General features: G+C 39.5%; 2 protein-coding genes across 7 annotated transcripts in view; one reads left to right on the top strand and one right to left on the bottom strand.

The window, feature by feature from the left end:
* The first annotated feature begins 4,828 nt into the window (after nt 1-4,828).
* On the top strand, nt 4,829-16,154 carry ATRIP (ATR interacting protein). 3 transcript variants are annotated; one of them, XM_061456186.1, is made up of 13 exons: nt 4,829-5,246; nt 5,494-5,576; nt 6,810-6,980; nt 7,626-7,741; nt 8,046-8,206; nt 9,409-9,504; nt 10,270-10,399; nt 10,828-11,556; nt 12,200-12,342; nt 12,837-12,928; nt 13,810-13,893; nt 14,140-14,389; nt 15,726-16,154. In XM_061456186.1, exons 1-13 carry the CDS (start codon nt 4,865-4,867, stop codon nt 15,791-15,793), a joined length of 2,505 nt encoding a protein of 834 aa, XP_061312170.1. In that variant the 5' UTR covers nt 4,829-4,864; the 3' UTR covers nt 15,794-16,154. The 3 variants fall into 3 exon arrangements, with proteins under 3 accessions (XP_061312170.1, XP_061312169.1, XP_061312171.1); XM_061456185.1 differs by having other exon boundaries at nt 5,491-5,576; XM_061456187.1 differs by lacking the exon at nt 13,810-13,893 and having other exon boundaries at nt 5,491-5,576.
* Nucleotides 16,155-19,203: 3,049 nt separating this feature from the next.
* The window catches only part of SHISA5 (shisa family member 5), a 32,570-nt gene continuing 26,970 nt past the window's right edge, over nt 19,204-24,803 (bottom strand). For all 4 annotated transcript variants that reach the window (XM_061456181.1, XM_061456180.1, XM_061456183.1 and 1 more), the window contains exons 3-4: nt 24,336-24,551; nt 19,204-22,376 (exon numbers count right to left, since the gene is read on the bottom strand). In XM_061456181.1, coding sequence (XP_061312165.1) covers nt 22,297-22,376; nt 24,336-24,551 — 296 coding nt within the window. In that variant the 3' untranslated portion in view covers nt 19,204-22,296. The remainder of the gene's footprint in view (nt 22,377-24,335; nt 24,552-24,803) is intronic.

The raw sequence follows: 24,803 nt of genomic DNA, 5'->3' as shown, positions 1-24,803 counted from the left end.
CCACGACAACAAGTTGGTTTTTTTTTTGTATTAACAATATGACAGCATTAGAACTCCCATAGTGCCTCCTCACTTGTAACTCAATTAAGACATTCAAGATTTCTTACCCTTTGTTTTCCCCAACAGCAAGCAACAGGGCCAAAGAAGGGCAAAGACATTTATCCAAAACTCAAGTGCTATCACTTAGTTTAATGCTCCCACTTCACCACCTGGCTAGAGTGTAATTCTGTATGCTATTTGGTAGCCTAACCAAAGAGATTTTTGTCAAAGAAGTTAAAATATCAACTTACTTCACCTTCAGGAAAAGATTTCTATGCTTCTTACTCACAGCTCTTACCACTAGACTACCTCCTCTCCTAACCATGTCTCACGCCTGGATCAAGATGCTTTAATAAAATAAATGCAAATTCTAGTAAGAGTAAGTTCTCACTGGAGTTGCATTTCAGTACCTCAAACTTCACAAATTAAGTGAAACCATTTTATCTCTGCTCATCCCTGGACATCGCAGTCATCCAATTACTTCACTTTTTTTTCAGTGTTTTGAGAATCAGAACACAAACCCCAGCTCTCCAGTTTTAAAGACATCACTAGAAAAGCTGTCCAGGCACACTTGGACTGTATCACCCTATGTTTGAGCAGACACAGTCACCACATGACATCAAAGCTTCCAACACTATCACAAATGCAGTAAGCCAGCAACTCATTTCCAGTTCCAGTAAATAAGTGGACAGAGAAACAATGCTTCCACTGAAGTTACAAAATTCTTATAAGTATCCAGAATAGACATAAGATTATGGTTAATAGCACTAAGAATAGTAAAAATCCAGATGTACATTATTAAGCATAATGCTAAAGAGCTTCCCCCTTCCAGGCTCCATGGACTTATTGGAATACATGCACAAATTCCCAATTATATACAGTTCGATTTTACTCAAAGTCAGTCAAACAAGGCTCTGCCAAAGCAAGGGCAGATATTAAGGGAACTGGTTTTAACTCACTTGTGAGAAAGTTAAGTAGAGACCAGAGTGGAAAAGCTTTCTAAGCAAGCAAATGAAAGCTAGCTAAAAATACTACAAGAGTAAAGAGTTAATGTTATATCACTGCTAACACAGACAAATGCTCACTAGATATAGCTCCTGCACCTGGATCCACTAGTCCAGAGTGGAACATTCAATTGAAGGAAGAAGGTAAGAAGGTCTGGCAGTAAAAACAAAAAGGTGCTGCAGTTACCAGGTAACATTAAAGTCACACTTCGATTTCTTGTATTCTCACATTTAAGGCTCAAGGCAAGCAAAGCCACAGAAAGACAAGAAGAAATCAACAGATACGTAACTATTTAATTGCCCTGACAGAAAATGGTTCCATAGGCAATAGTATTTAAAACAAACTCTGGGAAGGGTTTATCAAGAAACTAGTCATTTGCCAATTCTTAAGCTAACCACTTATATAAATAGGCTGGTTTAGAGAGTACTGGAATTGTAATTAAACAACAATGTGGAAACACTGTTCCAGAAAGATTTAGCAGTAGCCATTGACATGTTATTTCTCATTAGAAATGAATTTTAATTATTCATATACGGGGCGGGGGGGAGGGGTAGGGAGGTGTGAGGAAACAAAAAAGCAACAAAATAACAGAAAAAAAAAAACCACAAGCTTCTAGGGTTTTTGTTTGGTTGCTTTCCTCCATTTGCTGGAAGATTTCCATGGCTTGGAGTTGTGAAGCCTCATCCCACAGATAGCAGAAGCAGTAAGTTAGCACTGCAGTTGGGAATTGTTAGGATTAATAACCTTGTTTAGTACTAGAAACTAAAGTAGTTAAAGCCATAGGCTGCAAAAGCTGACCAAGAATAAGATTTTTTCATTAAACTAATGCTGCAAATACAAAACCAGCAGATACAAGCAAGAAAGAAAAGAACCAAGGAAAAAACTCCCCAGGAATGAGGTTATTTCAGAAGGCAGCCAGCCCAATGACCAAGAAAGCCAGTAAGAAATCAAGAACCCTCTGACCAGAATGGAGAGGAGAACAGGTGGTACATTCCAGGAAACCTGCCTGTAGAGGTATAATTGGGGTACACGATCTGCTGCAGTGATTCTCCTTTGGAGACACCCAGCTCAAGCTGCTCTGCACATCCAATAAACAAACTGCTCCTTTACTCAGCAGGTTGACAAACTCATCTTTGAGCAGGAACCTCCGGCCAAGCCCTGTTGAGGTGCCACCCACATAATTCATACTACAGACTAGATGGCAGTTACATAATGCCTGCAACAACTACTACACATAACAACCTTCTTTCACAGAGAATACTTTAAGTCATCAACTCAAACTTACTTTGTTGTTGTTATTCTGTTCATCTGCAAGTCCTTTCGTTAGCAGGAACCCCTGGAGTAGAAGAAAATAGTATCTTAGCTTACCTTATTAATTTTTTTAATAACTATCTTAAAAAATGAAGTGTGTGGAAGCATTCTATCATTCCATTTTTCTTCAGCTAGAGGAAAAGGATAAGGGAAAGCTGAAGCTATATCACACAGTATGCTGTTATGTAAAAACAGTAGTAATAATGATAGCACTAGCCTATTTCTTTATGTATAAAAAAAGCAGCATTAAGACCAAACATAGTCTAAATCAAGTTCATTTTCAATTACTTAAGCTTGTTACCTGTCTCTATAAACATAGATGACGAACAGAGCACTAGAACCTGCAAGAAGAGGTTTTAAACAGAACAAGCAATTCTATTTTCATTCTATCTCTGAATCATTTCTTTCTAAGCATCTAATCAAATAAATTCTTAACAGGAAGAATTACCTTTTCTTTATTGTTAGAACACAATGACATGAATTACACTCCCATTGAAGAAAAAGAGTATTTCCAAATATAAATAATGGTACCACCAATGATGTAAGCATCAAATCGCTCCATAACTTTCCAAGCTTGGTATAGAAATTAATAAAAATATAACTTCTTAGAAAAACAAAAAGAAATCCTTAAGTTAATACCTCAGAACTAAAGTGATACGAGTGGTGTGCTCTAGGAAACTGCCCCTTTTATCCTGATGAGATGCAGCAATCCCACCTGCTGAAGTTCAGAGGGATCACCTGCTGTCACTCTAGCAGAGAAGGTGGGATGAGCCAGCACAGCTGAGAGCATTGACCCTCAGGGATTTCTTTTGGCTTCACTGGCTTATCAGAGGCTACCGCTGCTTATGCCAGAGCAGTGCATTGATAAAGCAAACTACAGTCTAGTCATTATTTAAGCTTTTCTGCATATAGAGGGAAACAGAGAAATGAACAAGAGAAATCAGAATTCTGTGAAAGCTTTGGAAATATACTAACAGCACATTGTTTCTCAAAGACCACCAGGGGATTTGTAAACTGATTTATAGCACTGAAAATTGTTATTAACCCTGTTTTTAAAATGTGCTGCAAGGCTATTGTCTAGTTTAAACTTGAAAAGTTTACCAACATAGCTGGGAGCTCACAGGGGGTAATGCTTTATTTTTGTAATGGGCTGTTCTAAAGACTCAAGTATTAGATTAGGAGTGGTCTTCTATTAGAGCAATTAATGCAATTTAAAAAAAAAAAAAAGAGAATGACAACACCCCTTTGAGTCTGCAACAGAACATTAGAGTACTTCCTGGTTTCTGTAAGTGTTGAGTTGGCTGAGTTGGAGTAATTTCCTTTCCTTACAGTCTCGTGTCTCACATTCCCCTGGGGAATAAACAAAACCACCTGCATGTCTGCAGCCTCCTGTCCCACCACAGCTGCCAGAGGAAGCCCATGCAAGGAGGAAGGAGCAGCGATGACTGCCAGCACAAGAAGAGGTGTCTGCAGGGGTTTTCTGTGAATCTCTGCTGGGGAGGTAGGCACCCAGCAGCCTGACAACCCTGCCCAGCAGGTTCTGCTCATGACATCACTAACCTGGCCTTGCTGAGCGATCACAGGACCACAGAATCATTAGGGTTGGAAGGCACTTTGGAGATCATCCAGTCCAACCCCCTGACAAGGCAGGGCCACCCAGAGCAGGTTACACAGGAACATGTCGAATGTCTTGAGAGAGGGACACTCTACAACCCCCCTGGGTAGCCTGTGCCAGTGCTCTGCCACCCTCAAGGTCAAGAAGTTCTTCCTCATATTGAGGTGAAAGTTCTTGTGCTTCAGTTTATGGCCACAGCTCCTCGTCCTGTTGCTGGGCACCACTTCAAAGTCTGACATCATCCTCCTGGCACCCACTTTTGAGATACTGATCTGCATTAATAAGATCTCCTCCCAGTCTGCTCTCCTCTAGCCTAACCAGGCCCAGCTCCTGAGATCTCTCCTCATGGGAGAGATGCTCCGGACCCCTCACCACCCTTGTGGCCTCCAATGGACCCTCTCCAGCAGCTCCTTGTCTGTCTTGTACCAAGGAGCCCAGCACTGGACACAGTTCTCCAGACGTGGCCTCACCAGGGAGGCGGGGGGGAGTTCACGCTGTCATGACGCCAGTGATGGCTACACGAGGCCCAGGTGCCGCCACGCCGCAGCTCAGCGTTACGTCAGCAGGCCACCCCCTCAACGCGACGGGATATGACATCACCGTCTAACGCTCTGACGTCAGCAGCCCGTCCCTCTAAGCCGCTAACAGAACAAACTTCCCCGCTCGCGCCTATCCGCGACCCTCCCGGACGGCCAATCAGCGAGCCGCTTACAGCGCAGGTGGCCGCTGCCAATCGCTGCGCGCCGATGTTCGGTTTTGTTCCCCCGGGAGTCGTTGAAGTCCCTGCCGCGCTCCCATTGGTCTGAGGGAAGCTCTGCCCGGCAGTGATTGGCGCGCGACGTGGAGCGCGTTGGCGCTGTCCGCGGCGGTTCCGGTGCCCGGTGCATCCGTGCCATGGCTGCCCAGCCCCAGCTTGGGCCGCGGAAGCGGAGCGGCCCGGTGCTGTGCGGGGAGGGCTGGGCCGGAGCCGCCCCTCCGGCCATGGCGGGCTTTGGCGGGGCCCTGGAGAACGGCTTCCCGCCGTACAAGCGCCCCAAGAGCGCGGGGCCGGCGGGGCGCCACGAGGGGCCGGGAGATCTCTTCGGAGACAGTGACGACTTTACGGCGGACGACCTGGAGGAGATCGACATCTTGGCTTCTCAGGCGCTGTCCCAGGAGGCCGCCACCGGACCCCCGAAACACGCGTGGGGCGGCTTCGGACCGAACGGCGCCGAGCGGCGGGTGGCGGCGGGGCTGCCCCGGAACGGAGCTCCCGCAGCGGGGAGGAAGCTGCCAGGTCGGTGTGTCCGTGCGGCCTGGCGGTGTGGCTAGAGCACGGGTGTGATCTCCTTAAGGGTTGATAGACAAGCGCTAAAGCAGAGTTACGTGGTGACGAGACGCGTGCGGTTTACCTATCTGTAGTGACAGTATAATTCTTATGATACTCAGAGGTGTGTAACAGCAAATAATAACATGTTCAGTCATTGCTGATATACATACATCATCCGTGCTTCAGAACCGATCTTGGCTTTTTTCTGCAGCAGGAAGCAGTACAGAAGATAGCCTGGTGAGAGATGCCTTCCAGTTCGAAGTCCTGCAAACGCAGCATGAAGAAATTAAACAGAAGGTCAGCAGTTCTTCCCCCCTTTCCAAATATGACATATTTTTTATAAGGTTAACTGAAAGGTGGGATAAGTTCGGTTCCGAGTATTTAATTCTTATTGTTGACTAGTAATGTTTGAAATCCATGGATCTATTAAAAGCATAGTACTAGAAACAGCTCTAGTAGTATTCAATATGAGAGCAACATTTTATTTCTTGGTCATTTTGGGTTATCAAATACTCATTTTTACCTGTTTCCCCTTAAATGGGTTCTCCTTTGTCCTGTCACCTAGCCAGCACCTTGTTCTGTGAAACTTAAAGATGTCAGAAAATGACTTATAAATTGTGTTCTGTTACTTATATGATGATCCCTTATGGAATGGGGAAGAAATAGATGCAGAAAAGTAAGAAGGTGCAAATGCCCACGCTAAGTCCATCCTTTTTTTGGCAGACAGCTTAAGAAGAATATAAGACCTGAGCAAGTTTATGATTTTATTTTTACTGGAAAAGTCTTTTACCCTCTGGTAAAATTTCATGTAGGTAGTTCCTGATCCAGAAATATTACATGTGTATTTAGTTTATAGTGTATTCTTTCATCACCCTTACCTCTGGTGTCTGAATCTTTCCCAGCTCTTTTATATCCTTTACTGTGGAAGCTCCTACCTGTATGCCACGTTCAACATGGGGGTGAACCATAACTTTATACAGTGGGGTAGAGGTGTATTTCTGCCCTTTCTCCACGCTTTCCTGAGTAACAATTGTATTCTCCCTCCAAAGTCTTGTCTCTGAGTGAGATGGTTGTTCAGAAAGTATTAGAGACTATGTATGTGGTGAAGATACAGTCTGGGGGTGGTAGCTTGTCTGAGGACAGCATGCTTGTTGGCTGCCATGCTAGTGAAGTATTATCATTGTTATCATCCAAACAATGAATAAATTATTGATGTGAGTAGAATACTTACCAAAAAAAAGAACATAATCACAGAGAAGGGGAAGGAGAAGGATGCTCTCTGACAGGTGCTACAATGGCATATGAAAATGTGCCTTTGCTGTCATTTTATAATTGTGTTAGAAAAAACGGTAGCTGAGCATGATTTAACCAGGAAAAGATTAGAAGCAACATTGCAGAATTTGTGCACTGGGCTACAGGAAAATTTTTCTCTTTAGAAAGTATAAATATACCTGATTTTTGACCCATATAATGATATAAATACCTGCTTCTGGTTATATGCATCTTCTGATGAAATGCATCTGTTTGCAGCTGAAAGAAATGCAGGATGAAATTCTTACTAAAAATGGAGAAATTAAAATTTTGCGTGACTCGATGCAGCAGATGGAGTATGCTATGGAGGAACAGAAAAGATCATACATGCTATTGGAACAGCAAAAATCTCAGATCTTAAGTGAAAAAGAAAAAGAGTTCTCCAAAAAGGTTTGTAACTGTGTCAATTACCTGCATGTCACATGCAGAAGCTAATTTTATGACTTAGTATGACAGATCATCTAGCAAAGGAAGAACAGTTGTGTGGAATTTCCAAATTATATATGCTTCCTTCATCTAGAAGAAAGCATTTGTAAGAATCTGCTGCAGGTTTTCTTCTGTCAAAATGAAAGTAAAATTCAAGTGGTAGAGGTTTTCATTTACTTTTATTTGTTGTTTTTTTTTTAAGCAATCCCAAGAACATTAAAATTGGAATGTATTTTAAAGTGAAAAAAAGCAACAGAACATGCTTTATAACTGATCAGAGTGCTATTCCTGTTGCAGTCATTTTTCTGAAAGCCCTGAAGAGGACAGTGGCTGCCTTTGTCCTGTTTACTCTGCTGTTAATGGCCTCACTGTAGTAGTGCTCTGCGTGGCACTTGTTCTGTCTTCACAAGTCATATGCTTCTTGCCTGAACTTCTGGTGTTTGGTTCTAAGGTAGTATTAGTTGCACTGGCATACATAAAAATGGAGATCTGTGCAGGGTTCACAGTAAGTAGATGGTAATCTTGAAATCTTACGGTAATTCTAGTTGCTTGGCAGTTATGACACCTCTGAATTACTCAGTAAAACTGTCTTTTTAATTCCTCTTTCAGTTGCTGTCATTACAGTCAGAGCTGCAGTTCAAAGATGCAGAAATGAGTGAATTAAGAACACAACTTCAGAAGTGTGAAAGAAATAAGCATGTTATTCAGACAGTTTTAACACCAAGGTAGGAGCTTTGGAAAATGAGTTTGTGTTCCTTTTTTACAATATGTGTGCTTAAACTATTGAAGAGGTTTTCTTTCTTCATGTAACTTTTAGCTCCATTGTCTTTAAAAAACACAACTTAAAAAGTCTGTTGACCTCTGTGGATTTTGCTCACAAAGAGCTTTCATTGCATTTGTGACAAACCTGCGGAGAGTTAATAGTGAAGTACCTTTCAAACATCGATGCAAACAGATCCTTGTTTATTGCTTAGTAAACTAAATAGAAAAGAAATACTGATTGATTCTAGTGTTTGATTTCTATTTTAGCCCTAAAAAGAACTTTGCAATACAAGCAATACCAGAAGGATGTTCTGTGCAGCCTGGAAAAAGATCTTTTCCTACAAAGGCATCCTTCAGTGCTGAAATGTCCCCTAGACCATCGTGTTCTTCAGGAAATCTGATTGCCCCAAGTACTTTGATCAAGGAAGGTAAACATGTATGCAACTTGCAACATTTTTAGCTGCATCTGAACATTGTGCCTTAGATAAGGAGTTTTATACTATGTGACTGAACAGTTTCAGTAAGTTTGATGTAGAGAAAAACAAACACGTATTTGTTACATTTTGGTTTTGCTTAAATTTCTTTCCTTTTTATACCAGTTGGCATGAAATAGCTGACTGAAATTTGCATTAAGATCGTTTTGATTCACACCCTGTAATGCCTGTGTACCAGATGCAAAGATGGCAACAAGGAAGTGGCTACTGGCCATCGTAAAAACTTCCATTTATTATACAATGAACTGAAATACTCAGATTGTTAATCTGCTTTTCTCTTTGGTTAGTGAAGATCAGGAAATGATTTGCCTATTTCTTGAATTTGTCTGTTAGTCAGCTAATACATTTTTTGTGTTCTTGCGGTTTTCGCTTTAAAGCTGGCCTTTAGGGGGAGTTTATTTTAAAGGGTACATACTTAGCCATATTGAAAGAAGCAACTGAAACAGTACACTCATTTCCTCTTTTATGTAATTCTCACAAAGGTGTATCTTGAAATTAATTGAGTAAAGCTTAAGAAATTAATATATTCATGTATTTGAAGATTGCTATTATATGAAGCAAAATTGTGGGGCCATGTTTCTGATGTGAAATAATAAATGGGAAAACATTTGGGTATCATCAACTAATCCTTAGAGGAGGAGTCATGAAAAATCTGAGATGTTACTGTCAGTTACAGTATTCAGTCTTAAATTGGATCAGCACTATGAACTCTATCAAAAAGAAAAATACAATAGCCTTAAAGCATTAGTATTGCTACTTATTCAGCCTCCTGACTATTCATTATGGTAACAACACTCAGTGTGCCTCTGTTAATCTCTACTCGTGGGAATTCAACTTAAGGTATTGGGGATTTTTCTAAAACAAAAGTTGAGAGCAATAGCACTGAACAATCTGAAACATCTGACAGTAAAGCTGAAATTTTATTCACTCCTCTAATTTAATTTGGGGAGCAATTCTACTTCATACAGCTTTTACTATTGTTTTGACATATTTGAGTTATACCAGTTTTTTACTGATCTGCTGCCTGTTTTCTTACTCTGTAACAGCTGTGGCTAACAGAATGTGGGTAAAGGATAGGCACAGATACATAAGAAATGTAGTTCTCTTATCTGACTCATAATAACTGTTTGTTTTAGATAGTAAGATAATCCATCCTGAAGTATTACCCCTGAAGTATGAAGCTATTGGAAAAAATGGTTCCTACAACTCTGTACCTAAACGAAACACACAAGGTAACTTAATTTTGTTCATATAGAAATAGTGAGCATCTCTGTAGAGCAGCTTCGTTGCCTCTACTAAGCAGTATTGTGCTGAGAAGCCTGCTACGTACAGTGCCACTGCACAGTAGACAGTGGTGTTCAGATAGTCACTGTTTAACATGGTGACTTTGCAGTAAAACACTTCAGATTATATTATCTTGTATCCCAACAACATTCTTATATTGTTACTTTAAGAAAAAAGTTTGCCTGGGTTTGGTTTTTGCTTTATGGAAGGATACAGATCAAAAGGCATCTTATTACAGGCTAGTTCTTCCAGCATTAATATATTAAACTTTTTATTGTAAACCAGTATAAAAACAGAAAAAATGCACCTTTTGTTTTGGTTTTTGTTTTAAATGCCATTTACAACCGTCAACACTAGGAATTCTGCAAGGTACTATTTTATTTCCAATGCAGAATTGCGTCATGTAATTTTAATGTCTCAACTGGAACATGGAGAGCAAATCATCAGGATAACTGAAATATACAATTACCTGGCTTGAGCTGTTTTGATAATACTGGATTGTAATTAAAGTACCTCTAAGTATAGTTTGGTTAATTTTCAAGTCATAAATTCATTTTTCTGGAAATCATTCTCTTGCAGAGAAGATGATTTGTAATGGAAAAGGTATTTTGAGGTTGAGATCACTATAAATAAGGTTAATAATTTGAAAAATCGTGGTTTTACTGTTGTTGACATGGTAAAGCTACTCCAAAGCTATTTGTGCATCCTTTCAGGTTCTATCTTACTAAATGCACTGATGAAACAGCCCATTGTCCCTGGGTCATTACTAGGACTCTGCCATCTCCTTAGCAGTAACTCTGAGCCTCTACCTGGAGCTGCATTGCAGCTCAACTATTTGGATACGTAAGTTTTACTTATTTTTGTTAAATTGCATGTGACATGTTCTTAGGATAGTGGCATTCTCTATACTGAGAAATGCTTATTCACAAAGGATAGCTCATTCCTTTTGTTACATGCTGTTTTGCTTGGACCATTCAATTTGGAACGTCATGATCATCATATATACTAAACAGAGACAACACTTAAGTGATAAACTGGGTTAATTATGTAATTAATGGATCATTATATACATAATAATTATATACCAGGTGTCAAGGAGTAGGTTGGGTTTGTATTCTTTTCCCCAGTTTACATTTTCTTTTGGAAAGACATCTCTTGTTACTCTCTCGCCTTTCCATTATTTGATTCAGAATATGAGTAACTCAAATTCCAACTATGTTCTCTGCCTTTTCTTCTGAAGTCTTTCCCTTTTTTCAACTTTATTTGGATAGGAAGTCCACACACCTACCCAGCAGCAGGACAACTCAAGAAGAAATTGCTGGTCGTGGATCCTTGCAAGAAGCTCAAAACCTTGCTGTAACAGGATTGAACTTGATTGCTATGGATGGAGGATTATCTGAAGGAGGCCAAACAGAAAGCCAGACAGAGTTGCATGTCACACACTGCAAGATCCGAGGTGCTGTGCACCTCTTGCCCTTGGTAGAACACCATATTGGTGCATACTGTCAAGCAGTACAACTGGCAGACAAGCCAGTAAATGGTTCTTGTGGAAACCATTCAGCTGCTTCTTCCAGAGCCAACACAAATATGGTGTCAAGTAAGGAGGACTTCAGGTTGCCTCTTGAAGAAACTACAGTTATATCACTGGGTATTCTTTATTATTTGGCATTGTATAGCTGGGATGTAGTCCACTTGTTGCTATCTACTGAAGCGGAAGAAAGTGCTGCTGCTGGAGATGAACAGGTTTCCAAGATGGACAAAAAGGTGTTGCATGATAACCAGTGTGATGATAAAGAAGATACCAGGACACAAGGAGGGCTGCCTGTAGCTCCACAGGATGCTCCCAATAATGATCAACCTCAACATTCCTTATTTAAAAAGCTGCTTCAGGTTTTAGCTTTTTCTGCTGCAAAAGGCTCCCAGACTGACAGGATACTGAAGCAAAGCCTAAAGGTTTTGGTGAAATTAGCTGAAAATGCAACAATGGACTTGCTAATAATGTAAGTCAGCAATAGGTTTACAATTATTTCAGACTGCTGTCTAGCAATTTTTATTCCCTGTTGAAAGTAATTTGTACAGATGACAGCAGAAGTTTTGATATGTACAAGAGAATTTTCAGATCACCTTTGAGAAGCAGTTGAGGATCTTTCTACTGCCTTTGCTGCTAATGAATATGATAACATTACCCATGATCTGTAACAAGATTTGCTGATGACATTTATATGAAGCAGATCTGTTGCCTCATTGCATAGCCATCACCTGAAAGTCAGAAAACTTCTTAAGGCCATATGCAGTTGATCAGAGTATCTGTAACATTCATTTTGGGTTTTTCAAGATTGCTGGGAGACGCATAAGGAATGAAAGCACATGGTCTCATTCTGGTAGGTAAAATGCCACTCTCAAAAGTGAGACATTTAATTTGCTAATGATCTGATATACACAACCATAGTATCAATTGCAGAATGACTGCCAAATGTAACTGAACATGGTTTTCAGTATACATTTTATGTATGACACACAAATTGGGATCAGGTATGTTTTGAATGGCTGAAAAGGCACACATTCTGATGATGTGTACAAGAAATAGTGTCTTTTCAACCTGTCAGTGCATTTCCCATTTCCAACTCTTGTTTTCTTTTGAAGTTTTCAGCAGTTACTGAGTAGCCAGATACTGCTCCATTGTCTGTGTCCAGAGACCCCTTTGCCTGCTGTCCTTTTGACCGTGAGACTGTTGTCTATTCTTGCTCAACACCATACACTGATTGTTCAACTTTGTTCTCATTCAGGTAAAAGACTTCATTACACAGATAACTTACCAGGTGAACAGTAGTTAGCATGACTAAAAGCAGTGCAAACAGGCCTCGCTCCAAAGTGTTAAAAGCCATACAGTGCTTTTATACCCATGTCAATTTTTAAAACTACTTTCCAGATTAATATTTAATGTTGATGAGGGGGGAAAAAAAAGGCTTTTGAAGGAGTTTTGAAATTTATCTGCATGCATGATACCACCGAGATTAGGGATTCCAGTAATCTTCATGACAAGTAGTTTTTGTCCAATTCCTTATGAATGAAGGTCTGTATTACCACAAACGCATTTATAGAGTTTAGGGATACTGATTTCTTCAGCACCGCTTAAGATGTCTGAATTTAAGCAAGAAGTTGAGCCTGTATCACAAGTCCCAGCATAGCACTTCATGTATTTTCTGAAATGTTGTCTTGTTTAGGATAAAATTTAGTTTTGTCACACAGTTGACTAGTTACAAAGTTATCTCTGTTTTAGACACCTGCCTTCTTCTTGCCCTGTACATGTATATTACATCAAGACCAGATAAATCAGCATCTGAAATGCTTTGGCTTCAGCTGGAACAAGAGGTAACCAACCTCTGCTGCTTGTTCATATGCTTTTTCCTGCTGTCTCCAGCTGGGGGAGTGGGAGGAGCAGGGCAGTGCACAAATGGTCTGAAAACAAGTTCTTTCTCCAACTAAAATAGAACAGAAAGTACTGGCTTGCAGTAAGGGATTACACTGATTTGCAAGAGTAGCTGCTTGAAACTGAATCAGTAACTGGTCAAGAGAACATCAGTCATAACAGTTAAGTCACTGAAAGAGGAAGAAAGATCCTCAGATGGCTGTAAATATTCAACACTAAGCTTTATTTTGCTTTTAGATCGAGTAAAAGGAAGCAAGATCTATAATTCATTTTGACTTGATTAATTCTAAACTGTATCTTACGAGTTACTACATAGAAAAGGCAGTTTTAGCAATTTAGGATTATATTAATTGTATTCAGTAGAAATACTGGCTTTTTTATATATAGAAAGAATAGCTTTTAAACTTGTACTGTTTGTTCTGGCAGTGGTGACTTCTTTGAGGTTCTACTACTTGTTCTGCTCCTGCTCTCATTTGAAAGAATTTTCAACCATTTTCATTATACCCCTACCTACATTGTTAGATTCAGTGTAAACATTATTTGTATGAAGTAAATTAAGGCCCAGTGCACCTCACTAGCCTTCCTCATCAGGAAATTGAAAGAAGTTTCTGTGCAGAGGAAATTCTATGTTTTTTAAAGTTTTACAGGGAAAAAAATTGAACATTTTTTTGGGGGGGATACAGATCAACTGTTAAGAAAAAACAAGAATGTGTGAAGTTAATAATGAAATGTCATGTCTACGTCCCTTTATTTGCAGTCTTGTTTGCTAATTCTGCAGAACTCCAGTACTCATTATAATGCACTCTGTATGTTTTTGTAATAGACAGTGAGACTCCTGACAAGGTTTATGCGGAGTTCCAGTCCAGCAGTTTTATTACCTGGTACAGAGTGCCAGTGTAATCTTGAGGTATGTCACTACAATGGCTGAGTTTACTGAGAACTTTTAAGGTACTCAATGCTAAAACAGCTTTTTGTCCATTTTTTTTTAGCTAAAATGAAAGAGAAATGTACTGTACTTTAAAGGACGCCACCTTCTAGGACCCTTGCTTTTGCCTGCTAGACAGTATTTTGAAATTTGGAAGTTTAATTAGTAAAGTTCATAATGAATTAAGCTTTCAGCTACTATAACTTTATTGAGGCACTTCTCTTGCAGGTGGTTAAGGCACTAATTATAATGTTACACAGACAGTGGATGAAGATTAGAAGATCTGAGAACAGCTTGTGTACACATAAGGAACAAATTATTCAGTTTTTACGGGATGCTCTTTTACTCTTGCACAGCCTATCTCAGAAAGATAAACTGTTTCATGAACACTGTTTGGAAGTTCTCCATCAATATGACCAAGCCATGCCGGGCATAAGAGCAATTCTCAGAAAGACTCAAAAGTTGAGTGCTTGTGAAGGTAAAACAACCTAAGTGGTAATCTGGCTTTTTTACATGCTTCAGAAATAGAAATTCCGCTTCTGTCCCTTTCCTCATTTAACAAGTACAACCTACCAAATACCATGGATGTTTGTTGCTCAGACCTTTGATTCATAGTCTAGTGCTTCTCAATCTTCATTATACTGAATCACTACTGCACTATTCTTTAATAGTTTTCTCATTCTTCTCTCCATAGAGATATGCCCCTACTATCTGATCCAACAAAATCCCATACTCCAACTCTTTTTAGTAAAGCAATCTGCACTATATATTACCTTACTAAAAAAAAAAAAAGTCATTATTTCAAGTCTCCAAATAGCATTACACCTTCTCCCTGCAACTGTATTGTTTCCCCACCACTCCACTCATCCTTAACATCTTTCTTCCTTTTCTCTCTTCTACCCACAACATTCCTCCACTACTCGGAAATCTTCTCTAGCCCATGTCCTTCAGGACTTGCCCCTTGCTTTGCACTGTTCTGGTGTCCATTTCCTAGACAGAGCTACTCCTGTGAAATTGCCTCTTCTCCCTGTACCTCAGTTCCCTTTCTTTGTTCACTCATGGCATTATTTACATGTATGTTGTAGAGCTGATGAGAAGTTTGTGCTCTTTCATCAGTAGATGGGTTTGCTACAAGATACCAGATAAGGTATCTGGTCTTGTTAAGAGCCAGAGTGATAAGTCCTTCATTGTCAGTGTACGTATTGCATAAGTAAGGCAGGTGATGCAAGCATGCCACTATTAGTTACAGTGATTTCTCTGGAGATGCCAAAGAGTATGCCAAGTATGGGCTCTACTCTGATTGCTTAGAGTATTCCAAGGTTTTCTAGAACTTTGCCAAACACCTTGTCTGGTTATGCTTGGGAAGGATCCAAAATGGCATAACAGCTTGGGAATTTGGGGAGGGTGATGCAGTCATATGCCTGCAACCCTGTAGTCTGCATTTGGGTTCTTCCTTTCAAACATAAAATACCGTGCTTTTGTCCTAGTGACTTAAAAAAAAAAAATCAGTGAACAAAAATTAGTTTTAAACTTAGTTGCAAAATAATAATGTACCATTTACTGATTTTCCACTAATACATAAATTTAATGACTGCCCAAGATAGTTCTCTCCTTTAACACCTGAAAAGGCATTAAAGAGGGGGGAAGTTTGTATGACAAAATGCATATGAAGACCTGTTTTGCATGAAACCTTGATAAAGGTTTGCTGTAGCCTTCTACAGTCAGTATGTTTTAAAATGCAAACAGATACCAGATGTAATTACACTGTATAAAGTAGGTAAATGACTCTGAAACATGATTTGTTTTTCTTGCAGAGCTGATTTTGGATGAATTGTATCCTCCTGAGCCAGAAGCAGAAGAGCAAGGAATGGATTCCAGATAGCTAACATCTAGCAAAGATCTCTGTCCTTCCTCATCTAAATCATAATCATTGCTACTGTAAATCTGAAAATCCAGTCATCTGTTTTATTAAGAGATAATCTAAAGGCTGCACTCAAATGCAGCACAACTAAGGCATTTCTTCGTTGTGATTATTTAAGTGCCATCTAAACCTAGCTGAATGCTCTAAGAATTATACTGCAATGTACTGTTTTGCTGTACAAACCCACTCAGTGGCTTATGACCAGTTCTATTTATGAAAGTATTTTGAACACATTTGTTTATTTGTAGCTGTAGCACTTTCTTGCTTGACTTCCAGGTTTTTCATGTTGATATTAGTAAACAGTTTACTGTGATTTTAAAAACCTTTCTACAAATAACTTCTAGTTGGCAGCTCAGTTCTGAGCAAGAAATTCAAAGCCTTGTAGTGATCATCTGAGTTCATAATTTCTCAATTTCATGGAGCTACTGAAAGAAGAACTATTGGTCAGATGCCCAAACAAAAAATACTAGAATTTGCTGTTTTAAAAACTTACCTGTCCTGGTAGAAGAGAAAGATGGTAATGCTGAGGAAGGCGTTCTGTCTTACTTGGCAAGAGAAGGATGTCCAGAATGATCAGGATTTTTGGTTGTAGTATCTGGATAGGCACCACAGTGAAGATGAAGGAGCATCACGCTGGCTGGGATACAGCACTGAAGATGGGAGGAAGAACTGTTGCTATACCCTTTCAAGGGCCAGAGCTCCTAGGTATAAAACTTCACTCCTTCCTCCCACAACACAGCCTAGGGCTAAACCTCCTTCCCTTTGAGCAACAGCTCGCAGAGCTCCCCCAGGCATATCGTACTTGTTTCTGTACAGCACGAACTGCCAACTACTTCTCAGGAACAGGTTTCAAGCCCCTTGTAGCAGCCTGGAGAACTGCCATTTTCCTGCTTAACTGCAGCAAGGATGGATGTTCAGGCACATAACAGCAAAGCCTTCTAAGTTTGTGTGCTTGCATGGGAATAACCCTAGAAGTGCCACCAGGGCACTGGACAAGACATGCTACAAAAGTTTCAGTGTGACATAAACCCATTTGCCTTGTTCACTTTTTAAAAAAACAAACACACATCATTCCGCCCCCAAAAAACCCAACCAAAACCCACAGCATTTCCTGGACTTCAGGATTAGACAGAAGAGCTTGAGAATGTCAGGTAAAAGCCCCTTCCTTCCTGAAACCCAAAATGAAGGTAATTCTTTAAAAATAGCCCTATGAACACAAGCAGGGGTAAAGCAGATCTGGCAGCCTGCTGTTAGTGGCAAACTTAAAACGTATAGTTACTATATCCCAAAATTCAGTGATTTGCCATCACCTTTCAGCTGTTCTATGCTTTTCTCACCGTCTAATTTCTCTGTACATAATTTGAGTTTATGGTGATAACATGCATTTAAACCTGTTTATTGGGTGAGTGGACCACCACAAAAACCAGCTGAGGAATCCCAAAGTGTTGAAGCAATCCAGTTATAAAAACTTGGTTTCAGAAATTCCCAACCTCATCTAAAGGGCATGTATATTGCAGCTTGGTAAAAGGGAGAAGTGTATTACTGCTAAGCTTCATACAGACAGAAGTGTTACATGTGGGAAAAAATGCTAGGAAAATACCCCTAGCTTTTCCCTTCTGACACTGCATCCCCTCCCATCCACCCACTCTTTAACAGACAACACCCTAACCAGTACATCTACACTTACCTTATTTCCACTTTTGACTTCAAAGTGGTATAGCCTAGGCTATATACAACCACTATACACAACACTATATACAAACACACAAATCCCTACACACTGTCACCAGTAGAAATTATAACAACATCATAGTACAAAATTAAACCATAGCTTTTAAAAATCAAGGCATTTTCTGTAACTGAAAAGTTCATGCTCTTAAGGAAAAACTAGGCTGCACTCCTCAAGAGAATGGGCAGACAGGTATGCATACAGAGCTGCCATAATTCATTATTTGTAAAGCCATTTACAGAGACCAATCTTTTGTCAGGATTATTGCAAGATTATACTGACCTTCAGTAATTCTTCCCTTTTTACATTCTCTTTCAACTTTTTCTTGGCATTAAAGAGACCCGATAGCATATGCAACAGTTGATCATCCCCTGAAAAACCCAAAGCATTTTTACAGATTATGGGACTACTGGTTTGCTATCTTCATGACCTAAAAACAACAGAACTCGGACTGTTCTTATCAGACACTCCTTGAACAATCCACAGCATAGTAGCTCTTTTTTTCAAGGCCAGTAGGCATTTTCCCAACATGTTACAGGTAAGCTGTGCCTCTCTTAACTGAGGAATTTACTCAGGCATCAAGCACAGCTACAGGGCTGAATAATGAAGTATTGAGCAACAACACAAGTCGTGTTCTATGCATGATTATCACATTCCTCAGTCAGTAGCAGCCACCTATTTTCTTGCCCATGGGGATGGCAACTCCAGCTCCTATTCTGCTAAGCACTTTCCTCCTCCAGGAACTGAGGAGACAGGACTAAAGCCAGGCAGAAGCTGGATGAAGAAAGCAGTCACCATTTCTCAGGCAACTTTATGCAAAAAGGAGGACAACAGCCTTCCTGACATGTATTTTAAGACCTACAGACAGTAGCCCTTGACCAGTTGTAGCACAGGAAAAGGTATCTGTGTTGCTAAGCATCTTCCCGTGGTGATCCAAGGACCTGAGGTACTGCATGGATTCAAACACACAGCAGTTTATTTCTACTAAAACTAGATACAGAATACAGTAAATGATGCATCATGGACTAAAATATTTAGGGAATTTGCACCTTATTAAGGCGTTACCTTAATAAGGTAACGCCTTATTTTCTACAACTCATAGAATCATTGAAAAGTAGAGATTGTAAGGGGCCTCTGTAGATCATCTAGTCCACCTCTCAGTCAAAGCAGACTTTCAGAGAAAACTGGTTTGTGTCAGGTCAGGCCTCAAAATACCTTTTTATAAACCAAGGTGTAATAAGACAAATACAAAATACCTCATCATGCAGCATGCAACGTCTGACCAGAATTGGGTTTATTCACATTAATCCCACTTGTGTGAACTACTGCTTAAGAAAGTTTAGCCTGTGCTAGACTATTAAAACAGCAAGTTATTTTAACTACTGAATAATGTGTATATAATATCTTAAAGTGGAAGACTAATGAGTCAGGGGCATGAATGCAATCTTTCATAAGAATTTTTTTCAGAACTATTGAAAATTCAATTAGGCTTCAGTCTCCACTAGCAAAAGTGATATTCATGATATAAGGTTACTGAAAGTATACTTGGTAACACTAGCTGTCAAACACAATGAAGTGTAGCTTTGCAGATACACTCCTAAATAATACTCAAATTGAGGCTAAAAAACCAGAATTGATAGAATATACTTAAAAGACTGCATTTATTACAAAGGCATATAGAGTTTATGCCATTACTTTTGAAAACTTACTTTTAAACTACAAACAAAATACAAAGCTAGGTTACAGTATGTAACAGAATCAACAGTGATTATCTAGTAAATTCAGTACAACGTAATTACTGTATTTAATTTCACAAAGCAGTTCTGAAACAAAGGCACTTAAAGAATTACCCCCCCCAAAGAAAAACAAAAATAAAAAAAAAACCCAAATATACAAAACCCCCACATATACTCTTTCAACATAGAACATCTTAATTCCGTTCCCCCTCCTCTATGGCACTATGGATAACTAGTCTGACATGAAAGCAATAGCTACATGGACTGATACATCAGTAGTGCTTAAACTAAAAGTTTATGGATCAACTTCTCCATCTTTTCTATAACCATCTTATTCTCTTAACTGTATGAAAACAAGTTTAAACAGGATGCATAGCAACAACTACATAAAATTTGGGTTTATCCCTTATTGTTAATGATGATTAATACACTAACAGTAAGGAAAGAACTGACAAAGTGCTCCAATTATGAGTTAAGTGGACTATTTTCTCTTATTTCAACAAATTTTGTAACTGGTAGTTCCTTGTATATTAACAATTCATCTCTTCACCTGCATGTAGTTTTCATTAGCATGTGTTCACTAAAGGTGTAAATTTTTCAGGCTACTTCACCTCATCCCCTCCCACCACTCCACATACAGTGGTGCTCAAGGCGATTGATTTGGTCTGTACAACATGTACACCAAAACTTTAGATTCAGGGACCTCTATTACTGTTGCCACTTTACTTTCCTCCTCTCTCTTTCTTAGGGATGGTGGCAGATGGCTGAGCCAATTTCTCATGACATTGCAGATTTTTTTTTCATAACGAAAAAAAAACCTTATTTACACTGCCACGAACTGCATGCTTTTCACATCATCTGGAGGAAAGGAAGAGCAGTGTGGAGTAACTATCTCATGAAGCCAAACACTAGAACATTGTACCTGTGCTCCAAGAGCTACGTGGCAGCTGTGCTCTCTGGCCAAACTTCATCCAGGCAGCTGGCTAACAAAGGTGCTGGAATGGTCTCTGCCCTCCTTCTATAGGAATAGACACGCAGGGGTATGATCTAGCAAGGGAATTGTTTCTGCAGTTATTCAGTGCCCTCCCACACATAAAAATTCCAGATTTCTAGGGAAACTCTTAATCCCCCATATAGGAGACACTGTGCATTTCTGCTTCTCACATAACTTCAAACAGTGTACTGAAGCATCACCCAGTTTCTCATGAGGGAAGAAAGAGGAGGAACACACTGATAAAGGGCATGCATGCTCTGCAAGTGCCTCCTGGCACCATTTCAAGCTATTAACTTCAACACTCAACAGGGGACACAGGCTTTCAAGAATCCCAATGCTAAAAGCTTTCTACAAGTTTCTTCTGAAATGCCCTGAAGACTTTCTAGAAAAACAGAACTGGAATAACCCAGAAACAGACTTCAAAAATCAGGAAGAGAAATAAAGCTGCCTTTGACTGCAGCAGTTTTCATTCATCGTATGAGGTAAAGCAACACCACCATTGATGATTTTCAAGCAGTAATATACCCCAAATGTAGAACCACAGGACAAATGGCTCAACAGCCTCTAAAAAAATAAAAGTCAGTGTCTGAGATAGATCAAAGTTATTTTACTAATTATGTCATAGGGATACATACAACGGGCCAGACAGCTCTACTGAGGAATAACAACTTGTGTTCCAATGTTAGAAAAGATAAAATTGTAGAGGACACTAAAAAGAAATCATGATTCATTTGATCAATACAAGGTGCATAGAACCAAAAGCCTTGCAACCACTAGTAATAGTCATAAGGATGCCTCAAGACATTTCATAACTGCAAGCATCACCTTCTTGAAAATGTTAACCTCGTTGTGGCAAGGTCCCACCACTCTTCCATTTCCTTGACTTCTTATTTTCTGCTCAGCTTTATGAGAATGGTGAAGTCAAAATGGAGGTTTAATTTCTACTGTGTGCTGGACTGGGATTTCTTACCCTCCTTTCCCATTATTATTCAAATGCAGATCTGTCATTCTGAGGTTCCTGCCATCTGCAGTTCCCACTAGAGACAGTCAGTGACAAGCCCCAAGCATTTAAAAACACCTGTAAAATAAATTCCTCCGTTACGATGAGGCAGTACTAAACACTGGCAGGTACTTCTGTTTAGCATATTATTAAGGAGCTAATTTGTCTTCCAAACTCATCAACAACAGATGACAAGTAACCTTGTCCAATAATACTTTGACATCCAACAAATACTCATCCAATAATTTTAATGAAGAAGTCTCAGGTTGTCAGCTTTTGATCTACTTTTTCTACTAAGTGGCAGGTAGTTTGGTTTTGTTGTTAATTTCTAGCACTAAATTAAAATGGCCTGAGAAAAACGCCCAGTGAAGGCACAGTTTTTAAGCCTTAAAATTCAGAAAGAAAACAAGGAAATCATCAACTCATGCTATTTATCACAGCAAAATGAAACTAGGCCACAGAATTACAGGTGGTTTGCTATGGGTTACAGAAGGAAATTGTGTTTCAAAAGAGGAACACTCCCTTTTGAATGGGAAAAGTATTACATGGTATCTTACCTAACAACAATAGCTTCAAAACAGGCAGGACATATGTAACAGATATCAGGTAGCTTCTCAAGAGATTAAGTTTTTATATTTTAATACCGTGCAAAAGTGCTTCAGCTTTGGGGTTTGATAATGCTCGTATTAGACCACTCCTTTCAAAAGTATTGCACAGCAAATGTTATCATGGTTCTTATTTCTGAAGTTCTCTTCCTTCACGCTTTCCCCATTGTATACAGAACAAAATCTCTTTTTGTGTTTGAGGTATAAAATAACAACTTCTGCAAGAGAAATAATACTGCCTCATACTTGAAGCATTTAAAAAAAAGATACAGAATTAACATTCACTTTACTGAGACAAAGGATTGCTGTCTTCCAGGAAAACATACGACAGTTGCACGGTGTAAACAGCACGAATTATACTTTTAAGAGTTTTGCATGCAGAAGAGAGTAGATGACCTTCTCAATAGGTGAGCTTCTGAGGATCCACATAAGCAGGGTTGTAAGGGGGCTGGCTGATTGGGTAAGGTGCTCCAGCACCAGCTGCAAAAGCACAACACAAGAGAAAACGGATTTGTAAAACTTAACGTTCTGAATTCTACATCTATAATGGCAACTTCTGTTTTAAGCACACGGTTAAGAGGATCAACTTATCTAGCATCTTAACTAGACTTGAGAACAGTTTGTGCTAACTCATAAAGCATCCAATTTTCAAAAGTAAGGTCACAAAAACCTTTACTCCTGTGGTCTGGTTTAGGTTTTGTTTGTATGCCTAAGTGGAAATGTGTATTATGGCATCCACTAGTACATGGTTAGCCTTCAGGGGAGAACATAGTCTGAAAAACAAAGAAACAGATTTGGTCCAAAAAAGGAAGCCAGTGCAAATCAGAGATGCACAAACAACAGGACATACCCAATAGAAGCGAAAATAAACCACTGGGCAAAAGAAAAATGACCAGAGGAAGCATCTTAGGATTCTTTCAGGGAAAATGCTTTCCCACTAAGTGTCACAGAGTTAATTAAAAAAAAAAAAAAGGGGGGGTGGGGTGGTGAAGTATACCATTGCTACCAAGCGCATTAAAGAGTTTGACTTGACTTACATACTAGCATGTATATAACTCAGAAGCTGTCTCTATTTTACAGTATTCTGGGACAAGCAGCTCTCAAGTGGCATCTTCATTTTCAGGTCTCTCAAACAGCACATTAGTTCAAGTAACACACCACCTGATCAGATCCCTGGAACACGTAAGCGTGGGTATCTTTTGCTGATCTTGTAAAGTGAGTGAGGTTGCTCCTGTGTGACAGAGCGGGTATTTTCTCCTTTGCATATGACCTAATTAAGAGGCTGCCCCTTGGTTAACAGACAAGAGAAATAAAGGAAAGAGCTCTCACTTTGAGGCGTTCTCACCCGGCAACATGGAAAGCACTTCAAGATTTTCCCAGAAAATAAGTATTTTAATAACTAACAAACCAGTAACAGTTTGAGAAACCAGAGCAGGAGAAGCAAAATGACTAGTTTATTGGCTCACTTTGTCACATGATAAAAACAAAGCCATAGCACTTTGGGTAATTCCATAAATCCCACAGCTTCTTCAGTTTACAAGAGAAAGTCAACAGGCCTGCCAAGTAAGTGTTTTTACATGTGAGGATGGTTTGCACACTGTTAATGTGCAATTTCTAATTGGTATACAAATGCTTAAGACCACAGACAAGCTATTTTATATTTGAGCTGTCACAGAAGAGTTACTTTCTAAGCATTATCTTCGGATTCCTTCAGGAATTCAGGACAATACTTTGCTTGTTACTTAGAAGGATAAACAGCATGGTTTGTAAGAGGGCTTAACGATTCCAGGAGAGGTAACAGTCTAGTTTTGACCACTCTGAAGAGCCAGGACCAATTGTTCAGGGAACAGGTATTACCAGCAGAAGTGGGAATTAGTATTAGCAACAATAAAGCTGCATGAAAATGAAGTTGTCAAAGAGAAAAAGCAGAAAACAAAAAAAAAAAAAAATCTGATAATTTAGCTTGTAGTTATTCACAAACTTGTCTAAAGCTGTATTCTATGAAAATAGTGAAGAACTACTAGAAAATGCCATCTGTGTAGAGACTGAAACAGCTAGCAAATATTAATTAGAGAGCGTATGTAGAAACAGACAATTACTACACATAGGTTAATTGGCCTTTTAATATGAAATTTTAACAGTATTAGTAAATTACATTATTTAAATATTGTACTGGATCCTCCAACAGTCCCACATAGCACCAAACTTTGCAAATGCAGCTCCAGCTACATCTCCTCTTGCAATGCTTAACATAGAAATAGTGATGGGGAAATTGCAAGGGTGAATTACAGCACCCACCATAACTTAAGTTTTACATAATTTGTTTACGTTTACATTCATATAGTCACAGAAAATAATAAATGTAAATAATACAAGATTTGCTCCAAAGCAGCTGCCTCTTCAGCTATTTAAGAGATGAAGCACTCAGCATTGTCTTACCTGCCACTGTTTCACAATAAGCCGGGGGTCCTGACGGCTGCACGGGGTAAGGGGGAGGATACTGTGCAGGGTATGGTGCTACTGGCATTCCGGGTTGTGGTGGGATAGCCACAGGCTGATATCCTTGATAGGGGGCTACTTGGTAATTGGGTGATGCTCCCTGTTGTTGGGGATAGGGAGGATGAACCACTGTAGTGGAAGTAGTGGTCACAACAGCTACAAGCAAGCAAAAGGAACATGGTTACGTGTCGGTGGTTCTAGAAGATCATCAGGGACAGCCAGTAACAGCAATGTAAAAAAAACACTCTCTCAAGCTCAGTTTCTCATTTCAAAATCTGGGCAATTTTATTTTGAGTTCCACAAAAGACTTAAAAATGTATGCCTCTAAACAATGCTTCCATTGATCTTGGTGGCAATGAGAGCCTTCAGGTACTGGGAGAGCAGCCAACTTACCTCCTTGTTCCTCAA

The sequence above is a fragment of the Pezoporus flaviventris genome, unplaced genomic scaffold (assembly GCF_033815535.1).
Source record: "Pezoporus flaviventris isolate CSIRO_AGI_PZ_B2104156 unplaced genomic scaffold, CSIRO_AGI_Pfla_v1 ptg000021l, whole genome shotgun sequence".
In the NCBI taxonomy this organism is placed as follows: domain Eukaryota; kingdom Metazoa; phylum Chordata; class Aves; order Psittaciformes; family Psittacidae; genus Pezoporus; species Pezoporus flaviventris.
This window is presented reverse-complemented; position numbering and strand designations above follow the sequence as displayed.